An 18,052-nucleotide genomic window follows, 5' to 3' on the forward strand; every position below is an offset into this window, starting at 1 on the left:
GTATATGTACAACAATATTCTCTCTAGAGAATTCTATATAAAAGTCAATATATTGGCTGGAGCACACTGGCTCACACTTGTGTTTGGGAGGCCAAGGCAGGAGGATCACTTAAGACTAGGAGTTTGAGACAAGTCTGGGCATATACCGGAGACCCTGTCTCTACAAAAATTGAAAAAAACACACACACACACGCAGTTGGCTGGGCGCGGTGGCTCAAAACTGTAATCCCAGCACTTTGGGAGGCCGAGGCGGGCAGATCACGAGGTCAGGAGATAGATCTAGACCATCCTGGCTAACACGCTGAAACCCTGTCTCTACTAAAAATACAAAAAATTAGCCGGGCATGGTGGTGGGCGCCTGTAGTTCCAGCTACTCGGGAGGCTGAGGCAGGGGAATGGCGTGAACCCAGGAGGCGAAGCTTGCTGTGAGCCGAGATTGCGCCACTGCCCTCCAGCCTGGGCGACAGAGCGAGACTCCATCTCAAAAACAAAAAACAAACAGAAAAACACACAATTAGCCAGATGCGGTGGTGCACACCTCTAGTCCCAGCTATTTGGGTTGCTAAGGTGGGAGGATTGCCTCAGTCTAGGAGTTTGAGGCTGCAATGAGCTATGATTGGGCCACCGTACTCCAGCCTGCGTGACAGGGTGACACCCTGTTTGGGGGGAAAAAAAGAGATATATCTTGGAGCTTTGCAATTACTTGTTGAAATTGTTTCATCTACAAAACAGTTTCCTTAGTGTGAACTTTCAGTGTTGTACTATGATTTATATGGCATTGTTGGAAAATGAGATATTCCTCATAAGATAATTTTTTCAAATAATGGATAATTGCCTTTTTACGGATTAATACCTTTTAATGATTTTTTTTTTTTTTTTTAAGACAGAGTCTTGCTCTGTGGCCCAGGCTGGAATGCAATGGCATGATCTCGGCTCATTGCAACCTCCGCCTCCTGGGTTCAAGTGATTCTCCTGCCTCAGCCTCCCGAGTAGCTGGGATTACAGGCACCATGATTACCACCATGCCCAGTTAATTTTTGCGTTTTTAGTAGAGACAGGGTTTCACCATGTTGGCCAGGCTGGTCTGGAACTCCTACCCTCAGGTGATCTGCCCGCCTCTGCCTCCCAAAGTGTTGGGATTACAGGCGTGCGCCACTGCCCCGGCCTTAATGATTTTTATCACAGATATTTAAAAAGATATACTTTCCTGTGCTACCTGATGTTGAATACATCCAGCATGACTTAATTTCTTTGAGATTCAGGGAAATCATTTTGAATATCAGTTGTACTGTGCTGTTGTCCTGCTGTATCCTCTAATGCTCTTCCCATGTTACCTTATTTACTTCTGTAAAAAGTTTCTAAAACTCTCTTTTCAGGAATGTTTAATCAGTCGAAAATAAAATTGCAAAATCTAGTTTGGAAACAATTTATGTTGATTTTTTTTCTTCATTTCTTCAGATGGTATTTTGAAACAATAAATCAATCTGATACTCTCTTCATGTCCATAGGTAGATATCATCTGTGGTGATCACCTGTTGGAGCAATATCAAACTCTAAGGGAAATCCGACGTGCAATAGGTGATGCAGCAATGCAGGTAGGTTCTAGACATATCCAGGTCTAACAGATAAGTTAGTGAAAAAACAAAGTTCCATTTATCAGTAAGTTTCCATAAATATTCTACAGTTGTCTTAAAATTACCTACACTAGGCCGGGTGCGGTGGCTCAAGCCTGTAATCCCAGCACTTTGGGAGGCCGAGAAGGGCGGATCATGAGGTCAGGAGATCGAGACCATCCTGGCTAACACGATGAAACCCCGTCTCTACTAAAAAATACAAAAAACTAGCCGGGCGAGGTGGCGGGTGCCTGTATTCCCAGCTACTCGGGAGGCTGAGGCAGGAGAATGGCGTAAACCTGGGAGGCCGAGCTTGCAGTGAGCTGAGATCTGGCCACTACACTCCAGCCCGGGCGACAGAGCGAGACTCCGTCTCAAAAAAAAAAAAAAATTACCTACACATTTAATATTTATCAAATGTTTACTATGTGTCAGGTACTGTTCTAAGTAATTTATGTAGATTAGCTTATTTATTCTTCATAATTATTCTAAGAAAGCAGGCAGTTTTTTATTTCCCATTTTAAAGATAAAGGAAACTGAGTTACAGTAAGGACGTATACCTTCCCACAGTCAGTGGGTGAGACAGGGCTCAGATTCTAGGCAGTCTGATTCTAAAAGCCTTGTTTTTTTCCCCCTGTCCAGTGCTGTAATACAATTTTGAAGGCTTCTAGGCCAATCTATCCAGAAGGACATTTCAAGAAAAACTTGCAAGTACTTATTAGGCTTTAGAGGCAAAATTGTCCAACCCATGGCCCTCAGGCCACATGTAGCCCAGGATAGCTTTGAATGGGGCCCAACACAAATTCATAAACTTTCTTAAAACATGATGAGCTTTTTTTTTTTTTTACTATCAGCTACTGTTTGTACTGGTATATTTTATTTTTATTTATTCATTTTTTCGAGACAGGGTCTTGATCTGTTGCCCAGGCTGGAGTGCAGTGGCACTATCTCAGCTCACTGCATCCTCTGCCTCCCAGGTTCAAGCAGTTCTCCTGCCTCAGCCTCCCTAGTAGCTGGGATTACAGGCATGTGCCACCACACCTGGCTGATTTTTGTATTTTTAGTCAAAGCGGGGTTTCACCATGTTAGCCAGGCTTGTCTCAAACTCCTGACCTCAAGTGATCCACCCACCTTGGCCTCCCAAAGGGCTGGGATTACAGGGGTGAGCCACTCCGCCCAGCCTGTGTTAGCATATTTTATGTTGGCCAAAGACAGTTCTTCCAGTGTGGCCCAAGGAAGCCAAAAGATTGGACACCCCTGCTCTAGAGATTCACATAGCTTTTCTTGTTCAGTAGGTAAGAACTCAGGCTAACTATTTTGATGTTTTAAGTAACCTATAATGTGAAGTCTCCTAGTCAAAATAATAAAAACCAAGGTAGGATCTACAAGTTTAATGAAGAGAAAACAGGACCACATATTCTAATGTATTTCTGAACCTATCGTGGAAAATTGTTTTTTTTTTTTTTTTTTTTGAGACTGAGTTTCGCTCTTGTTGTCCAGCCTGAAGTGCAATGGTGTGATCTTGGCTCACTGCAACCTCCACCTCCTGGGTTCAAACAGTTCTCCTGCCTCAGCCTCCCGAGTAGCTGGGTTTACAGGCATGCATCACCACGCCCAACTAATTTTGTATTTTCAGTAGAAACGGGGTTTCTCCGTGTTGGTCAGACTGGTCTTGAACTCCTGACCTCAGGTGATCCACCGGCCTCGGCCTCCCAAAGTGCTGGGATTACAGGTGTGAGCCACCGCGCCTGGCCACAAAGATTGTTTTAAGAGCTATATGACTCGGAGAAGCTTATGAAGTACTAATGAAGATTTGATGAACTCTCAAACAAATTTTTGTTTGCTAGAAATATAATTATTGGGATAAAAAGGGCTTCTGCTGTGAGTGGCAGACATAGGGCATCATTTGCTCTTTGTGCCAGAATCAACATCAAGAGATTTCAGAAGCACAATTTTTTGGTACTTGGGTAGCTGATGATCATTGGTCCTGGAGCCCTTACTTGTTGTGTAAATTAGACAGTTGTGACTTTTTTTTTGTTTTTGAGACGGAGTCTCGCTCTGTCAACAGGCTGGAGTGCAGTGGCATGATCTTGGCTCACTGCAACCTCCACCTCCCGGGTTCAGGGGATTCTCCTGCCTCAGCCTCCCGGGTAGCTGGGACTACAGGTGCCTGCCGCCACGCCTGGCCAATTTTTTGCATTTTTAGTAGAGACAGGGTTTCACCGCATTAGTCAGGATGATCTCGATCTCCTGACCTCCTGATCCACCCGCATCAGCCTCCCAAAGTGCTGGAATTACAGGCGTGAGCCACCGCCCCCAACTGTGACTTTTTTTTGTTTTCTTCTTTTTGGAGACAGAGTCTTGCTCTGTCACCAGGCTGGAGTGCAGTGGCCTGATCTCGGCTCACTGCACCTCCTCCTTCTGGGGTCAAGTGATTCTAGTACCTCAGCCTCCCAAGTAACTGGGACTATAGATGTCCCACCACACCAGCTAATTTTTGTATTTTTAATAGAGATGAGGTTTCACCATGTTGGCGAGGCTAATCTCAAACTCCTGGCCTCAAGTGATCTGCCCACCTCAATCTCCCAAAGTGCTGGGATTACAGACATGAGCCACCACACCTGGCTGACAGTCTTGGCCTGTTGGGTAAATCCAGGTTTCTGCCCCCTCTTAGGGCTGTGTGGTGTGATGCACGTTTCTAGGTTATGTGATTGTGTGGTTTGTTGTATTAAATGTTGTGGGTGATTATAACACAAGGACAAACATTTTGTGTATCTAAGTATAGAAAACATATGGTAAAGATCTTTATTAAAGACAAGAAATGCGGCTAGGTGCGGTGGTGGCTCATGCCTATAATCCCAGCACTTTGGGAGGTGGGGTGGGAGAATCACTTCAAGCCCGGGAGGTCGCAGCTGCAATGACCCATGAGTGACTCTGTACTCCAGCGTGGGCAACAGAGCAGGACCATGTCTCAAAAAAAAAAAAAAGAGGCCAGGCACAGTGGCTCACACCTGTAATCCCAGCACTTTGGGAGGCAGAGGCGGGCAGATCATTTGAGGTCAGGAGTTTGAGACCATCCTGGCTAACATCCTGAAACCCCATCTCTACTAAAAATACAAAAATTAGCTGGGCCTGGTGGCGGGTGCCTGTAATCCCAGCTACTTCGGAGGCTGAGGCAGGAGAATCACTTGAACCCAGGAGGCAGAGATTGCGGTGAGCCAAGATCGCACCACTGCACTCCAGCCTGGACGGCAGAGCAAGACTTCGTTTCGAAAAGAAAAGTAATTCTTGGCCAGGCATAGTGGCTTGCTCCTATAATCCTAACACTTTGTGGGGCCGAGATGGGAGAATCATTTAACCCCAGGAGTTCCAAGACTGCCTGGGCAATATAGCGAGTCCCGTCTTTACAAAGGATAGAAAAATTAGCAGACATGGTTGTGCATACCTGTGGTCCCACAGGGAGGCTGAGGCAGGGGGATTGTTTGAGTCCAGCAGTTCAAGACCAGCTTAGACAATGTGATGAAACCCCATCTCTACAAAAAAAATACAAAAATTAACCAGGTGTGGTGGCACATGCCTATAGTCCCAACTACTTAGGAGGCTGAAGGGGGAGAAGATCGATTGACCTGGGAGGTTGAGGTTGCAGTGATCCATGATCACACCACTGCACTCTAGCCTGGGTGACAGAGTGAGACCCTTTTTCAAAAAAAAAAAAAGAAAGAAAAGAAATACAATTCTTTTTTTTTGGTATCATTACCTATGTTCATTTGTCTCAGTGGAACAACTGCTCAAAAGAAGATATGAATATTATAAGAATTATCTTTTTTTCTTGTCCTCACAATCTGTTCCCAAGAATTATTTTCTTAACGTAAGTTATACAGTTCCTTGGAAGAAGCAGAAAATATACACACATGCATAGTTATATGTGCATAATGTACATATGATATATTTTAATTGACATATAATGAAATGTGTGAGTTTCAACAAATACCTATCTGTTTAACTCAAACCCCTCCTTCACATACAGAACCTTTCTGTCACTCCCAGAGAGTTCTCTCATGCTCCTTCCCAGTTAATTCTTCTCCATAGCACCAAGGCAACCATTGTTCTGATTTTGTCACCAGAGATTAGTTTTTTATTTTCTTTCTTTCTTTTTTATTTTTTTTAAGACAAGGTCAGGCCAGGTGTGGTGGCTCACACCTGTAATCCCAGCACTTTGGGAGGCTGAGGTGGGGGGATCACCTGAGGTCAGGAGTTCGAAAACAGCCTGGCTAACATGGTGAAACCCCACCTCTACTAAAAATACAAAAAATTAGCCGGGCATGGTGGCGGACGCCTGTAATCCCAGCTATTCGGGAGGCTGAGGCAGGGAATTGCTTGAACCCGGGAGGCAGACGTTTCAGTGAGCTGAAATCGCACGATGGCACTCCAGCCTAGGCAACAACAGCAAAACTCTTGATGGCACTCCAGCCTAGGCAACGATGGCACTCCAGCCTAGGCAACAACAGCAAAACTCTTGTCTCAAAAAAAAAAAAAAAAGACAAGGTCTCACTCTGTTGCCCAGCCTGGAATGCAGTGGCACAATCACGGCTCAGTGTAGCCTTAACCTGGGGGGCTCAATTGATATCTTCCCACCTTAGCCTCCCAAGTAGCTGGGACTACAGACTTTACAGATGTGCACCACCACATCTGGCTATTTTTAAAATTTTTTGTAGAAATGGGGTTTTGCCATGTTGCCCAGGCTGGTTTTGAACTCCTGAGATCAAGCAGTCAGCCACCTCAGCCTCCCAAAGTGCTGGGATTATAGGTGTGAGCCACCATGCCTGACCTCTGTTTTTTAAAATAACAGTTTTGTTAAGATGTAATTCACATAATGTATTAGTCCATTCTCATGTTGCTATAAAGAAATACCTGAGACTGGGTGATTTATAAAGAAAACAGGTTTAATTGTCTCACAGTTCTGCAGGCTGTACAGGAATCATAGCAGCTTAGCTTCCAATCATGGCTGAAGGCAAAGACATGATAGGAACCAGGAGCAAGAGAGAGAATGAGGAGGGAAGTGCTACACGCTTTTAAACAACTATATCACACAAGGGGAAATTGTGCTAAACCATTCATGAGAAATCCAACCCCGTGATCCAATCACCTCTCACCAGGCCCCACCTCCAACATTGGGGATTACAATTCAACATGAGATTTGGTGGGGACACAGATCCAGACCATATCATTCCACCCAAATCATGCCCCCCCGCCCAAATCTCATGTCCTGACATTTCAAAATACAATCATGATTTCCCAATAGTCCCCGCCAAAGTCTTAACTCACTTCCAGCATTAACTCAAAATTCCAAAGTCTCATCTGAGACAAGGCTAGTTGCTACTGCCTATGAGCCTGTCAAAAAACAAGTTAGTTACTTCCAGGATACAATGGGGGTATAAACATTGGGCAAATAACTCTCATTCCAAAAGGGAGAAATTGGCCAAAAGAATGAGGCTATATGCCCCCATGCAACTCTGGAACACAGAACAGCAGCCATTAATTTTTTAATTTTTATTTATTTATTTTCTTTTTGAGATGGAGTCTCTCTCTGTGTCACTCAGGTTGGAGTGCAGTAGCGTGATAGGCTCACTGCAACCTCTGCCTCCTGGGCTCAAGTGATTCTTCCACTGCAGCCTCCCAGCTTGCTGGGACTACAGGTGCACATAACCAAACCTGGCTAATTTTTGTATTTTTTTGTAGAGATGGGGTTTTCACCATGTTGCCCAGGCTGGTCTCAAACTCCTGGGCTCAGGCAATCTGCCTGCCTCAGCTTTCCAAAGTGCTGGGATTATAGGCGTGAGCCTCCATGCCTGGTCCTCATTAAATCTTAAAGTTCAAAATTAGCCAGGCATGGGTACACTACTGTAATCCCACCTACTTGGGAGGCTGAGGCAGGAGAATTGCTTGAACCTGGGAAGCGCAGGTTGCAGTGAGCAGAGATCACACCACTGCACTCCAGCCTGGGCAACAGAGCAAGACTGTCTCAGAAAAAAAAAAAAAACTATAAAATCTCCTTTGTCTCCCCACCCTACATCCATGGTACATTGGTGCAAGGGGTGGATTCTCAAGGCCTTGAGCAGCTCCAACCCTGTGACCTTGCAGGATTTGGGCCCCATGGCTTCTCTCACGAGCTAGTGTTGAGTGCCTATGGCATTTTCAAACACAGGGTGCAAGCTGTCAGTGGATCTGTCATTCTGGGATCTGGAGGACAGTGGCCCTCTTCTCACAGCACCACTGAGCAGTTTCCCAGTGGAGACCCTGTTTGGGGGCTCCAACCCCATGTTTCCTCTCCGCACTGCCCTAGTAGAGGTTCTCCATGAGGTCTCTGCCACTGCAGCAGCCTAGACACCCAGGCTGGTCTTGAACTCCTGACCTCAAGTGATCTGCTTGCCTCAACTTCCCAAACTGCTGGGATTCCAGGCGTGAGCCAGCATGCCCGGCCAAAAAGAACATTTTAATTAATTTTATTTTAAAAAATTCAATAAAGATTTCCACAATAAACCATAGTCATTAAGTCTACAAATACATATGCAGTTATGCGTCACTTAACAATAGGGATATGTTCTGAGAAATACATTGTTAGGCGATTTAATGATTGTGCAAGCATCACAGAATGCACTCAGATTAGGCATGGCTTATGCCTGTAATCCCAGTACTCTGGGAAACCGAGGCAGGAGGGTCATTTGAGCCCAGGAGTTTGAGACCAGCCTGGGCAACATGCTGAAACCCTGTCGCTACAAAAAATACAAAAACTGGCAGGACATGGTGGTGTGCACCTGTAGTCCCAGCTACTTGGGAGGCTAAGGTGGCAAGATCAATTTAAGCCTGGGAATTCAGGGCTGTGGTGAGCTCTGATCATTCATGCTCCTCTGCGCAACAGAGCAAGACCCTGTCTCAAAATAATAAATGAATGAAATAAACAAACTTTCTTTTTTTCTTTCTTTTTTTTGAGACAGGGTCTTGCTGTGTAATCTTGCTGTGTTGCCCAGGTTGGAGTACAGTGGCATGAACATGGTTCATTGTAGCCTCAACCTCCTGGGCTCAAGTGATCCTCCTGCCTCAGCCTCCTGTGTAGCTAGTTACCAGAGGTATGCCACTGGCTAATTTTTAAATTTTTTGTAGAGCTGGGGGTCTCACTTTGTTGCCCAGGCTGGTCTTGAACTCCTGAGCTCAAGTGATACTCCAGCCTCAGCCTCCCAAAGTGCTGGGATTACAGGCATGAGCCATAAGCCACCACACCTGGCCTTGAGTTTAATTTTTTTTTTTTTTTTTTTTTTTGAGACAGGGTCTGGCTCTGTCACCTAGGCTGGAGTGCAGTGGCATGATTTTGGCTCACTGCAACCTCTGCCTCCCAGGCTCAAGTGATCCTCCCACCTCAGCCTCTTGAGTAGCAGGAAATATAGGCATGTGCCACCATGCCTGGCTAATTTTTGTATTTTTTGTAGAGACGGGGTCTTACTATGTTGCCCAGTGTGGTCTTGAACTCCTGGGCTCAGGTGATCCACCTGCCTTGACCTCCCAAAGTACTAGGATTATAGGCGTGAGCCCCTGCACCTGGCCTTGAGTTTAAATTTCTTTAGATGGACATCTGCTCTCTCTGGTTTACCACTGATCTTCAACATTCCCTATTGACTTCACATACCTAACTTATGTATTCATTTATGTTACTGTCCTGGCACTTGTGGGCACTTGAATTTGTGAACCTTTTTCTAGAATTCTGGTGAGTTTTTACTGTAATTGCCAGGAACACAAACCAGATTGCCCTGAGTTGAGAACTGAGGAAGTGGAGTCATGGAAAAGCTTAGCAAAGAAGCAAAAGAGAGTAATAGCCAGAGCAGCACTGGAAATACAGGATATATGAGCTACAACCCCTTCTCTGTGTTGCTCATTTCAGGTCTGTGGCACATTTCCCAATGACCTTTCCTTTTAGCTAGTTATCCAGTATGCAGGAAATTAGAAATAGTCCCTTAAAAAGGTGGATTATGGCCAGGCATGGTGGCTCATGCCTGTAATTCCAGCATTTTGGGAGGCCGAGGCGGGTGGATCACCTGAGGTCGGGAGTTCAAACTAGCCTGACCAACATGGAGAAACCCCGTGTCTACTCAAAATACAAAAATTAGCAGGGGGTGGTGACGCCGACCTGTAATCCCAGCTACTTGGGAGCCTGAGGCAGGAGAATCACTTGACCCCGGGAGGCGGAGATTACAGTGAGCCAAGATCGTACCATTGCACTCCAGCCTGGGCAAGAGAGCGAAACTCCATCTCAAAAAGAGAAAAGGTAGATTGCTTGCCCGATGCAGCCTTGGTGAGAGCCAAAGAATTAAGACCTGGTATCAAGAAAGGAGATAGAACCCCACAAAAAGGAGATAAAAAGACTTCGATACATAGCATCTGGAATCATATAGTATGGGGGTTAAGTTGCCCAACTGCCCCGAGGGCATTCATTACTCTTTTTAAAAATTCTTTTTCCTTTTTTTTTTTTTTTTTAAATTATATAAGTAGAGAGGGGGTTTCACCGTGTTGCCCAGGCTGGTCTTGAACTCTCTGTCTCAAGTGATCTGCCCTCTTCGGACTCAAAGTGTTGGGATTACAGGCATGAGCCACTGCACCCAGCTGAGGGCATTCTTTAAGGAAGAAGTAAAACATATATATTTTAGGCTTTCATTAAATGAGTAAGTGTTTCAAAGCTTAATCAATTATTATAGTGGTGAGCTGCATTTATGTGGAAATGAACAGATCTGTGATGCGTTGTAGTAGTTGAGTTTTTTTTGGGACATCTAATGCTTAAGTAGTCTATTAAGAAGTCTAGGGCCGGGTGCGGCAGGTCACGCATGTAATCCCAGCACTTTGGAAGACTGAGGTGGGCGGATCACCTGAGGTCAGGAGTTCGAGACCAGCCTGGCCAATGTGGTGAAACCCTGTCTCTACTAAAAATACAAAAATTAGCCAGGCATGATGGCAGGCCCCTGTCATCCCAGCTGGTCAAGAGACTGAGGCAGGAAAATCGCTAGAACCTAGGAGGCGGAGGTTGCAGTGAGCAGAGATCGCGCCATGAGGCTGAGGTGGGAGGATTGCTTGAGCCCAGTTGGTCAAGGCTGCAGTGAGTCCAGGTTTGCCACTGAACTCCAGCCTGGGCAACACAGCAAGACCCTGTCTTCAAAAAAAAAAAAAAAAAATGGGGCTGGGTGTCGGGTCAGTTGTTCTGGTTCATGCCTGTAATCCCAGCACTTTGGGAGGCTGAGGCAGGAGGATCATTTGAGATTAGGAGTTCGAGACCAGCCTGGCAAACATGGCGATGGTGACGAGCCAGACTCCGTCTCAAAAAAAAAAAAGTCTGGGCTGGATGTTTGCCTCGCACCTGTAATCCTACACTTTGGGAAGCCAATATGGGGGGATTGCTTGAAGCTCAAGAGTTTGAGACCAGCCTGGGTGACGTAGCAAGACCTCGTTTATACTGGGAAAAAAAAATTTTTTAAGTAGCCAGGCATGGTGGCACATGCGTATGGTCCCAGCTAGTTGAGAGGCTGAGGTTCGAGGATCACTTCAGCCTGGGAGATTGAGGCTGCAGTGAGCTATGATTACACCACTGCACTCCAGCCTGGGCAACAGAGTGAGACCCTGTCTCAAAAAAAAAAAAAAAGTCACTGTGGAAGGAAAAGTGTATCTCTTTTAGTTCATTTTGGAGAATCGTTTGATTGACTGTGTCTACATGATAGTTTCAGAATTGGGTTCTGAGAATCATTAAAAAGACACATTGACAGGCTAGTCTAGATGGCTCATGCTTGTAATCCCGTCACTTTGGGAGTCTGAGGCAGGCAGATTGTTTGAGCCCAGCCTATGCAACATGGTAAAACCCCGTCTCCTACAAAAAATACAAGTGAGCCTGGTGGTGGTGCATGTCTATCATCCCAGCTATTCATGAGGCTGAGGTGGGAGGATTGCTTGAGCCCAGTTGGTCAAGGCTGCAGTGAGTCCAGATTTGGCCACTGAACTCCAGCCTGGGCAACACAGCAAGACCCTGTCTTCAAAAAAAAAAAGTGGGGCTGGGTGTCAGGTCAGGTGTTCTGGTTCACGCCTATAATCCCAGCACTTTGGGAGGCTGAGGCAGGAGGATCATCTGAGATTAGGAGTTCGAGACCAGCCTGGCCAACATGGCGAAACCCTCCCTCTACTAAAAATATGGAAATTAGCTGGGCATGGTGGCATGCACCTGTTATTGCAGCTACTTGGTAGGCTGAGGCAGGAGAATTGCTTGAACCTGAGAGGCATAGGTTGCAGTGAGCAGAGATCGCACCACTGCTCTCCAGCCTGGGCAACAGAGCAAGAATCTGACTTGAAAAATACATACATATATACATACAAACAAAAATTAGCTGGGTATGGTGGTGGGTGCCTGTAATCCCAGCGACTCGGGAGGCTGAGGCAGGAGAATTGCTTGAACCTGGGAGGCAGAGGTTGCAGTGAGCTGAGATTGCTTCACTGCCCTCCAGCCTGGGCAACAGAGTGAGACTCCGTCTCAAAAAAAAAGCACATTCACAAGGAGTGTTTGGTGAATAAGAATCTATATGGTCCACTTATTTTCTTTAAATTAAAGAATTTCACCTTAGTGTTAGATTATTTGAAAAAAAAAAAAAAGCCAGCTTTGATTTGCTTATTTGCATTACTGGTTTGAAAGAACTGCAAAATCCCTGGCCGGGCGCGGTGGCTCAAGCCTGTAATCCCAGCACTTTGGGAGGCCGAGACGGGCGGATCACGAGGCCAGGAGATCGAGACCATCCTGGCTAACACGGTGAAACCTCGTCTCTACTAAAAAAATACAAAAAAAAAAACTAGCCGGGCGAGGTGGCGGCGCCTGTAGTCCCAGCTACCCGGGAGGCTGAGGCAGGAGAATGGCGTAAACCCGGGAGGCGGAGCTTGCAGTGAGCTGAGATCCGGCCACTGCATTCCAGCCTGGGCGACAGAGCGTGACTCCGTCTCAAAAAAAAAAAAGAAAGAACTGCAAAATCGTCTTTTTTTCTCCCTTTTCAGGATGGTCTGCTTGTCCTTCATTATGGTCTTGTGGTTTCTCCTCTGAAGATAACTTGAAGATTCTAGGCACATTATGAGGAGGGAAACAAAGGAAGTTTCTGCAGGACTGCATCTCACCAAAGATTTCCATGAAATGTAATTGCTACCACTTTGCTGTTCAAGACATAACTTACCTATTTTTAGCACCAAGAATTATAGCATTTATAAGTACAACTTGGAACGATGGAATGCATCTGTTACTAGAGACTATATATAAAAAGCAGCCAAAACTCAGGGGAAATTTTTCAAAAATTGAATTTTAAAATTCCTTGTGATTTTAAATACTTTGACATTGATTTTGCTTCCCATCTTTGAAGTAATTGGTTAGTTTTCTTTGTTCAGCCATTTCAAGTTGGTAGTTGGGATATCTGCTGTCTGGGATGGCATCAGTTGGGCAGTCATCCTTTTGGAAGAGAAGTGTGCTTTTGAATGGAAGATTCAAAGCCAGTCTTTGTTAAACTGCAGAGTGTACTCTCAAAGACCAAAACTATTGGCCTCTTTTGTGTGTTGCCAGCATATTTTGAACTTGTATCTTTTTTTATACCAGCAACACTACAAAGGAGAAGTTACTCATTTCAAAACGGATGAATTGTTATTGGTGAAGAGAATCTGAGTTTATGGTCTGTGCCATAAACTTTCAGTGTAATAAGACTTATTCAATACATCTTCCAATAAGGGGTGCTTCTTTGTGACAATATTTTTATTTCTGACATTCATTTTATTTGGGCACATAGTGTGGTTGTTGATACCTTGCAATAGTATTGCTTCTGAAAGTAATAAATAATTTTAGGAGAATTCGAGAAGTTTACAGAATTACTTATTCATTGTTTTCTTAGTAAATCAGTTTAATGTTTATTTTTCTCATTATTTCATCACTGGAATAAAGAATAAGGGTGTTTGAGCTCACCTGCATGCAAAGACTTCAGTTTTAAAACATTATTTTGCCTAAAATTAGCATTGTGATGCTTTCTAAAAGAAATATTTTATAAACCCTGTTTCACAGCAGAATTTCTGAATCTGTATAGAGACTACTACAAACTTGGATAAAGATTGGCGATTCTTTGTAAAGAATTTGTGAATTGTGTATAAATTTCTTCTAACATTTAATAAAAATTTATTTTAACCTATTTGGAAATGTTAGTGTTTACTGTGGGTTTTTAAAAAAATAACCAGGCCAGGGCCGGGTGCAGTGGCTCATGCCTGTAATCCCAGCACTTTGGAAGACCGAGGCAGGTGGATCACCTGAGGTCAGGAGTTCGAGACCAGCCTGGCCAACATGGTGAAGCCCCATCTCTACTAAAAATACAAAAATTAGCTGGACATGGTGGCAGGCACCGGTAATCCCAGCTACTCGGAAGGCTGAGGAAGGAGAATTGCTTGAATCTGGGAGGCAGTGAGCTGAGATCGCACCATTGCACTCCAGCCTGGGAGACAGAGTGAGACTCCATCTAAAAAAAAAAAAAAAAAAAAACCAGGCCAGGCACTATGGCTCATGCCTGTAATCCCAGCACTTTGGGAGGCCAGACGGGCAGGAGTTCGAAACCAGCCTGGCCAACGTGGCAAAACCCTGTCTCTACTAAAAATACAAAAATTAGCTGGGCATGGTGGTGTGTGCCTATATTCCCAGCTACTTGGGAGGCTGAGGCAGGAGAATCGCTTGAGCCCGGGAGACAGGTTGCAGTGAGCCGAGATTGTGCCACTGCACTCCAACCTGGGCGACAGAGTGAGTGAGACTCCATCTCAAAAAAAATAAAAAATAAGCCAGGCGTGGTGGCTCATGCCTGTAATCCCAGCACTTTAGGAGGCCAAGGCGGGCAGATCACTTGAGCTCAGGAGTTCGAGACCAGCCTAGGCAACATAGTGAGAACCCATCTGTACCAAAAAAAAAAAAAAAAAAAAAAATTACCTGGGCATGGTGGTGCATGACTGTAGTCCCAACTACTCAGGAGGATCAATAGCCTGGGAGGTGAAGGCTACAGTGAGCTATGATCCTGCCACTGCACTCCAGCCTAGGCGACAGAACAAGATACTGTCTCAAAGCCTGATCTTTAATAGATACTTAGAATGTGCCATTTGTAACAAGTGAGTTGACCGAGAGTTGAAGAGATGTTAGTGTTTAAAGATTACTGTCTTTAGAACCCAGATTTGGTTGTTTTCAAGCATTACAGTTTTTTTTTTTTTTTGGAGACAGAGTCTAAAGGCTGTCACCCAGGCTGGAGTGCAGTGACGTGATCTCACCTCACTGCTACTTCTGCCTCCCAAATTCAAGAGATTCTTGTGCCTCAGCCTCCCAAGTAGCTGGGATTACAGGCCTATGCCACCACACACGGCTAATTTTTTTTTTTTTTTTTTTTTTTGAGACAGTCTCACTCTGTTGCCCAGGCTGGAGTGCAGTGGTGCAATCTCGGCTCACTGCAACCTCCGCCTCCTGGGTTTAAGTGATTCTCCTGCCTCAGTCTCCTGAATAGCTGGACAGGCCACCCGCCACCATGCCCAGCTAATTTTTTTATTTTTAGTAGAGATGGGGTTTCACCATATTAGTCAGGCTGGTCTCGAACTCTTGACCTCGTGGACCTCGTGATCCACCCGCCTCAGCCTCCCAAAGTGCTAGGATTACAGGCGTGAGCCACTGCGCCTGGCCTAATTTTTGTATTTTTTAGTAGAGACAGGTTTGGCCATGTTGGCCAGGCTGGTCTCAAACTCCTGGCCTCAAGTGATATGCCCACCTTGGCCTCCCAAAGTGCTGGGATTACTGGTGTGAGCCAACATGCCCGACCACATTACAAATTTTACCATTTCAGGGAAGAGATTATCCCCACAGAGACTCAGCTGTAGAGTTGGGGTAAGCATTCACTTTCCCCCTATTTTCCTCAATAACTATCCCATTCAGGACTGTAACATGGGAAAATACCTCCTTAAAAGTAGAATATCAAATGTAATTATTTGATAAACACTTCTGTAATGAGCAAGTCAAGAGTGTCACTTTTTAGACATTGTGTGGACAAGAAGATTCAAAGAGGAGTGATCTATCTTCAAGGAACTCACCGTCTATGGGTTACAAGACCTCTAAGAATCTAATAAAAAGCAGTTACTGGTAAGTACTGTGAGTCACAAAAAAACTCTACCTTTTCTTTCTTTTTTTTTTTTTTGAGACGAGTCTCGCTCTGTCGCCCAGGCTGGAGTGCAGTGGCGCGATCTCAGCTCACTGCAAGCTCCGCCTCCCAGGTTCATGCCATTCTCCTGCCTCAGCCTCCCCAGTAGCTGGGACTACAGGCGCCTGCCACCAGGCCCAGCTAATTTTTTGTATTTTTAGTAGAGACAGGGTTTCACCGTGTTAGCCAGGATGGTCTCGATCTCCTGACCTCATGATCCGCCTGCCTCGGTCTCCCAAAGTGCTGGGATTATAGGCGTGAGCCACCGCACCCAGCCTTTTTTTTTTTTTTTTTTTTTTTTGTGAGATAAGGTCTCCCTGTTTCCCAGGCTGAAGTGCCGTGGCATGATCTCAGCTCACTGGAGGCTCCATCTTCCCGGCTAAAGGAATCCTCCCACCTCCGCCTCCTGAGTAACTGGGACTACAGGTGCATGCCACCACGCCTGGCTAATTTTTGTATTTTTAGTGGAGTTGCAGTTTCTGCCCATCTCAGCCTCCCAAAGTGCTGGAGTTATAGTCATGAGCCACCATGTCAGGCTCAAATGCCCAGTCTTGATTCACTCAGATTCCCCCACTTTCCTGTTCTCAATTTATCTCTGCTGAAGGTGCACAAGGCCCGGATACATACATGTGTGTGTTAGTCTTATTGTCACCACCAGCAGCGTGCATTTAGTTTAGTTGAGATGAAGGTTTTTTATTTTATTTTATTATTGGTTTTTTTTTTTGACACAGAGTCTCACTCTGTCGCCCAAGCTGGAGTGCAGTGGCTCGATCTCAGCTCACTGCCACCTTTGCGTCCTGGGTTCAAGCGATTCTCCTGCCTCAGCCTCCTAAAGTGCTGGGATTACAGGCATGAGCCACTGCGCCTGGCTGAAAGTTTTTTCAAAAGGAGTTTTTACTGGGAACAGAAAAAGAAACAAAACTAGATACCCAAATCTGCACAAAAGTTTACAATAGAGCATATGAAGTACAGATTCTAGAGCCTAACTTCAATGGCTAAAGAAAGATTTGTTTGATTGGGACATTTTGCAGGTCCTTTTGTTTTTGCCTAATCCCTATCTGAGGTAATATTAAGCAAAGATGCCCAGAGGAATAGTTCATGGTAGTTTTTTGTTTTTGTTTTTGTTTTTTGAGACAGAGTCTCATTCTGTCACCCAGGCTAGAGTGCAGTGGCACAATCTCAGCCGGCTGTAGCCTCTGCCTCCCAGGTTCAAGCAATTCTCCTGCCTCAGCCTCCCAAGTAGCTGGGACTACAGGCACTCACCACCACACCTGGCTAATTTTTGTATTCTTACTAGAAATGGGGTTTCACTATGTTGGCCAGGCTGCTCTCAAACTCCTGACCTCAGGTGATCTGCCCTCCTTGGCCTCTCAAAATGCTGGGATTACTGGCATGAGCCACTGTGCCTGGCCATTCGTGGTAGTTTTAATTTGACAAAATGAGTGCTTAGCAGTTTTCTCTTTCCTCCTTTAAATGCCATCCCGTTTTCTCTGTAATATAGATCTCAGCCATTTCCGCTGACCCTGGGCATCACTCTCCTTCCTCTGCGCTGCCTTTCTCTTCTGCTTGAGTCAGATGCATTCTTACCTAGTTTCCAACAGTTCTTCCTTTGGACTCCAAGCTAACACCGACCTGGACATACTCTTTCCCCTCTCCTACGGAGACTTGGTTTAGGATTCCTGAAAGTAACACCGTGGACCTGTTTATTTGTCCAATTCAGCTTGCCCAAAGTATGTACCCTATTATCCACTCTTAGATAAGTGTTCTCATAGTTTCACTGGGTGATATTTACTCATCAGATGTATGTGTGACTCACTGTTAAACTTTTTATTCTGTTTTTTTCTTTAAAACTCTCAGCTGGGTGCAGTGGCTCACGCCTGTAATCCCAGCACTTTGGGTGGCCGAGGTGGGCGGATCACAAGGTCAGGAGTTTGAGACCAGCCTGGCCAATATGACGAAATCCATCTCTACTAAAAATACAAAAGTCAGCCGGGCGTGGTGGTGTGTGCCTGTAATCCCAACTACTCAGGAGGCTGAGGCAGGAGAATTGCTTGAACCCAGGAGGCGGAGGTTTCAGTGAGCTGAGATTGCACCACTGCACTGTAGCCTGGGTGTCAGAGTGAGAATCTGTCTCGAAAAAAAAAAACCTCTAGGCCGGGCGCGGTGGCTCAAGCCTGTAAT

The 18,052-nt window shown here is 45.3% G+C and overlaps 1 protein-coding gene and 1 non-coding gene across 4 annotated transcripts in view; both read left to right on the top strand.

Moving 5' to 3' along the window:
* The window catches only part of PCGF6 (polycomb group ring finger 6), a 49,726-nt gene extending 35,878 nt beyond the window's left edge, over nucleotides 1-13,848 (top strand). For all 3 annotated transcript variants that reach the window (XR_002524422.2, XM_003904207.3, XM_009215284.2), the window contains 2 exons: nucleotides 1,509-1,595; nucleotides 12,681-13,848. Coding sequence is in view for 2 of the 3 variants with exons in the window: in XM_003904207.3 (XP_003904256.2) it covers nucleotides 1,509-1,595; nucleotides 12,681-12,737 (144 nt within the window). In the remaining variant the exon portion in view is untranslated. The remainder of the gene's footprint in view (nucleotides 1-1,508; nucleotides 1,596-12,680) is intronic.
* Nucleotides 3,479-3,611, top strand: LOC116269599. Its single transcript, XR_004177219.1, has one exon. It is a non-coding gene; the product is annotated as a U11 spliceosomal RNA (small nuclear RNA).
* Nucleotides 13,849-18,052: the final 4,204 nt, after the last annotated feature.

The sequence above is a fragment of the Papio anubis genome, chromosome 11 (assembly GCF_008728515.1).
Source record: "Papio anubis isolate 15944 chromosome 11, Panubis1.0, whole genome shotgun sequence".
NCBI lineage: Eukaryota > Metazoa > Chordata > Mammalia > Primates > Cercopithecidae > Papio > Papio anubis.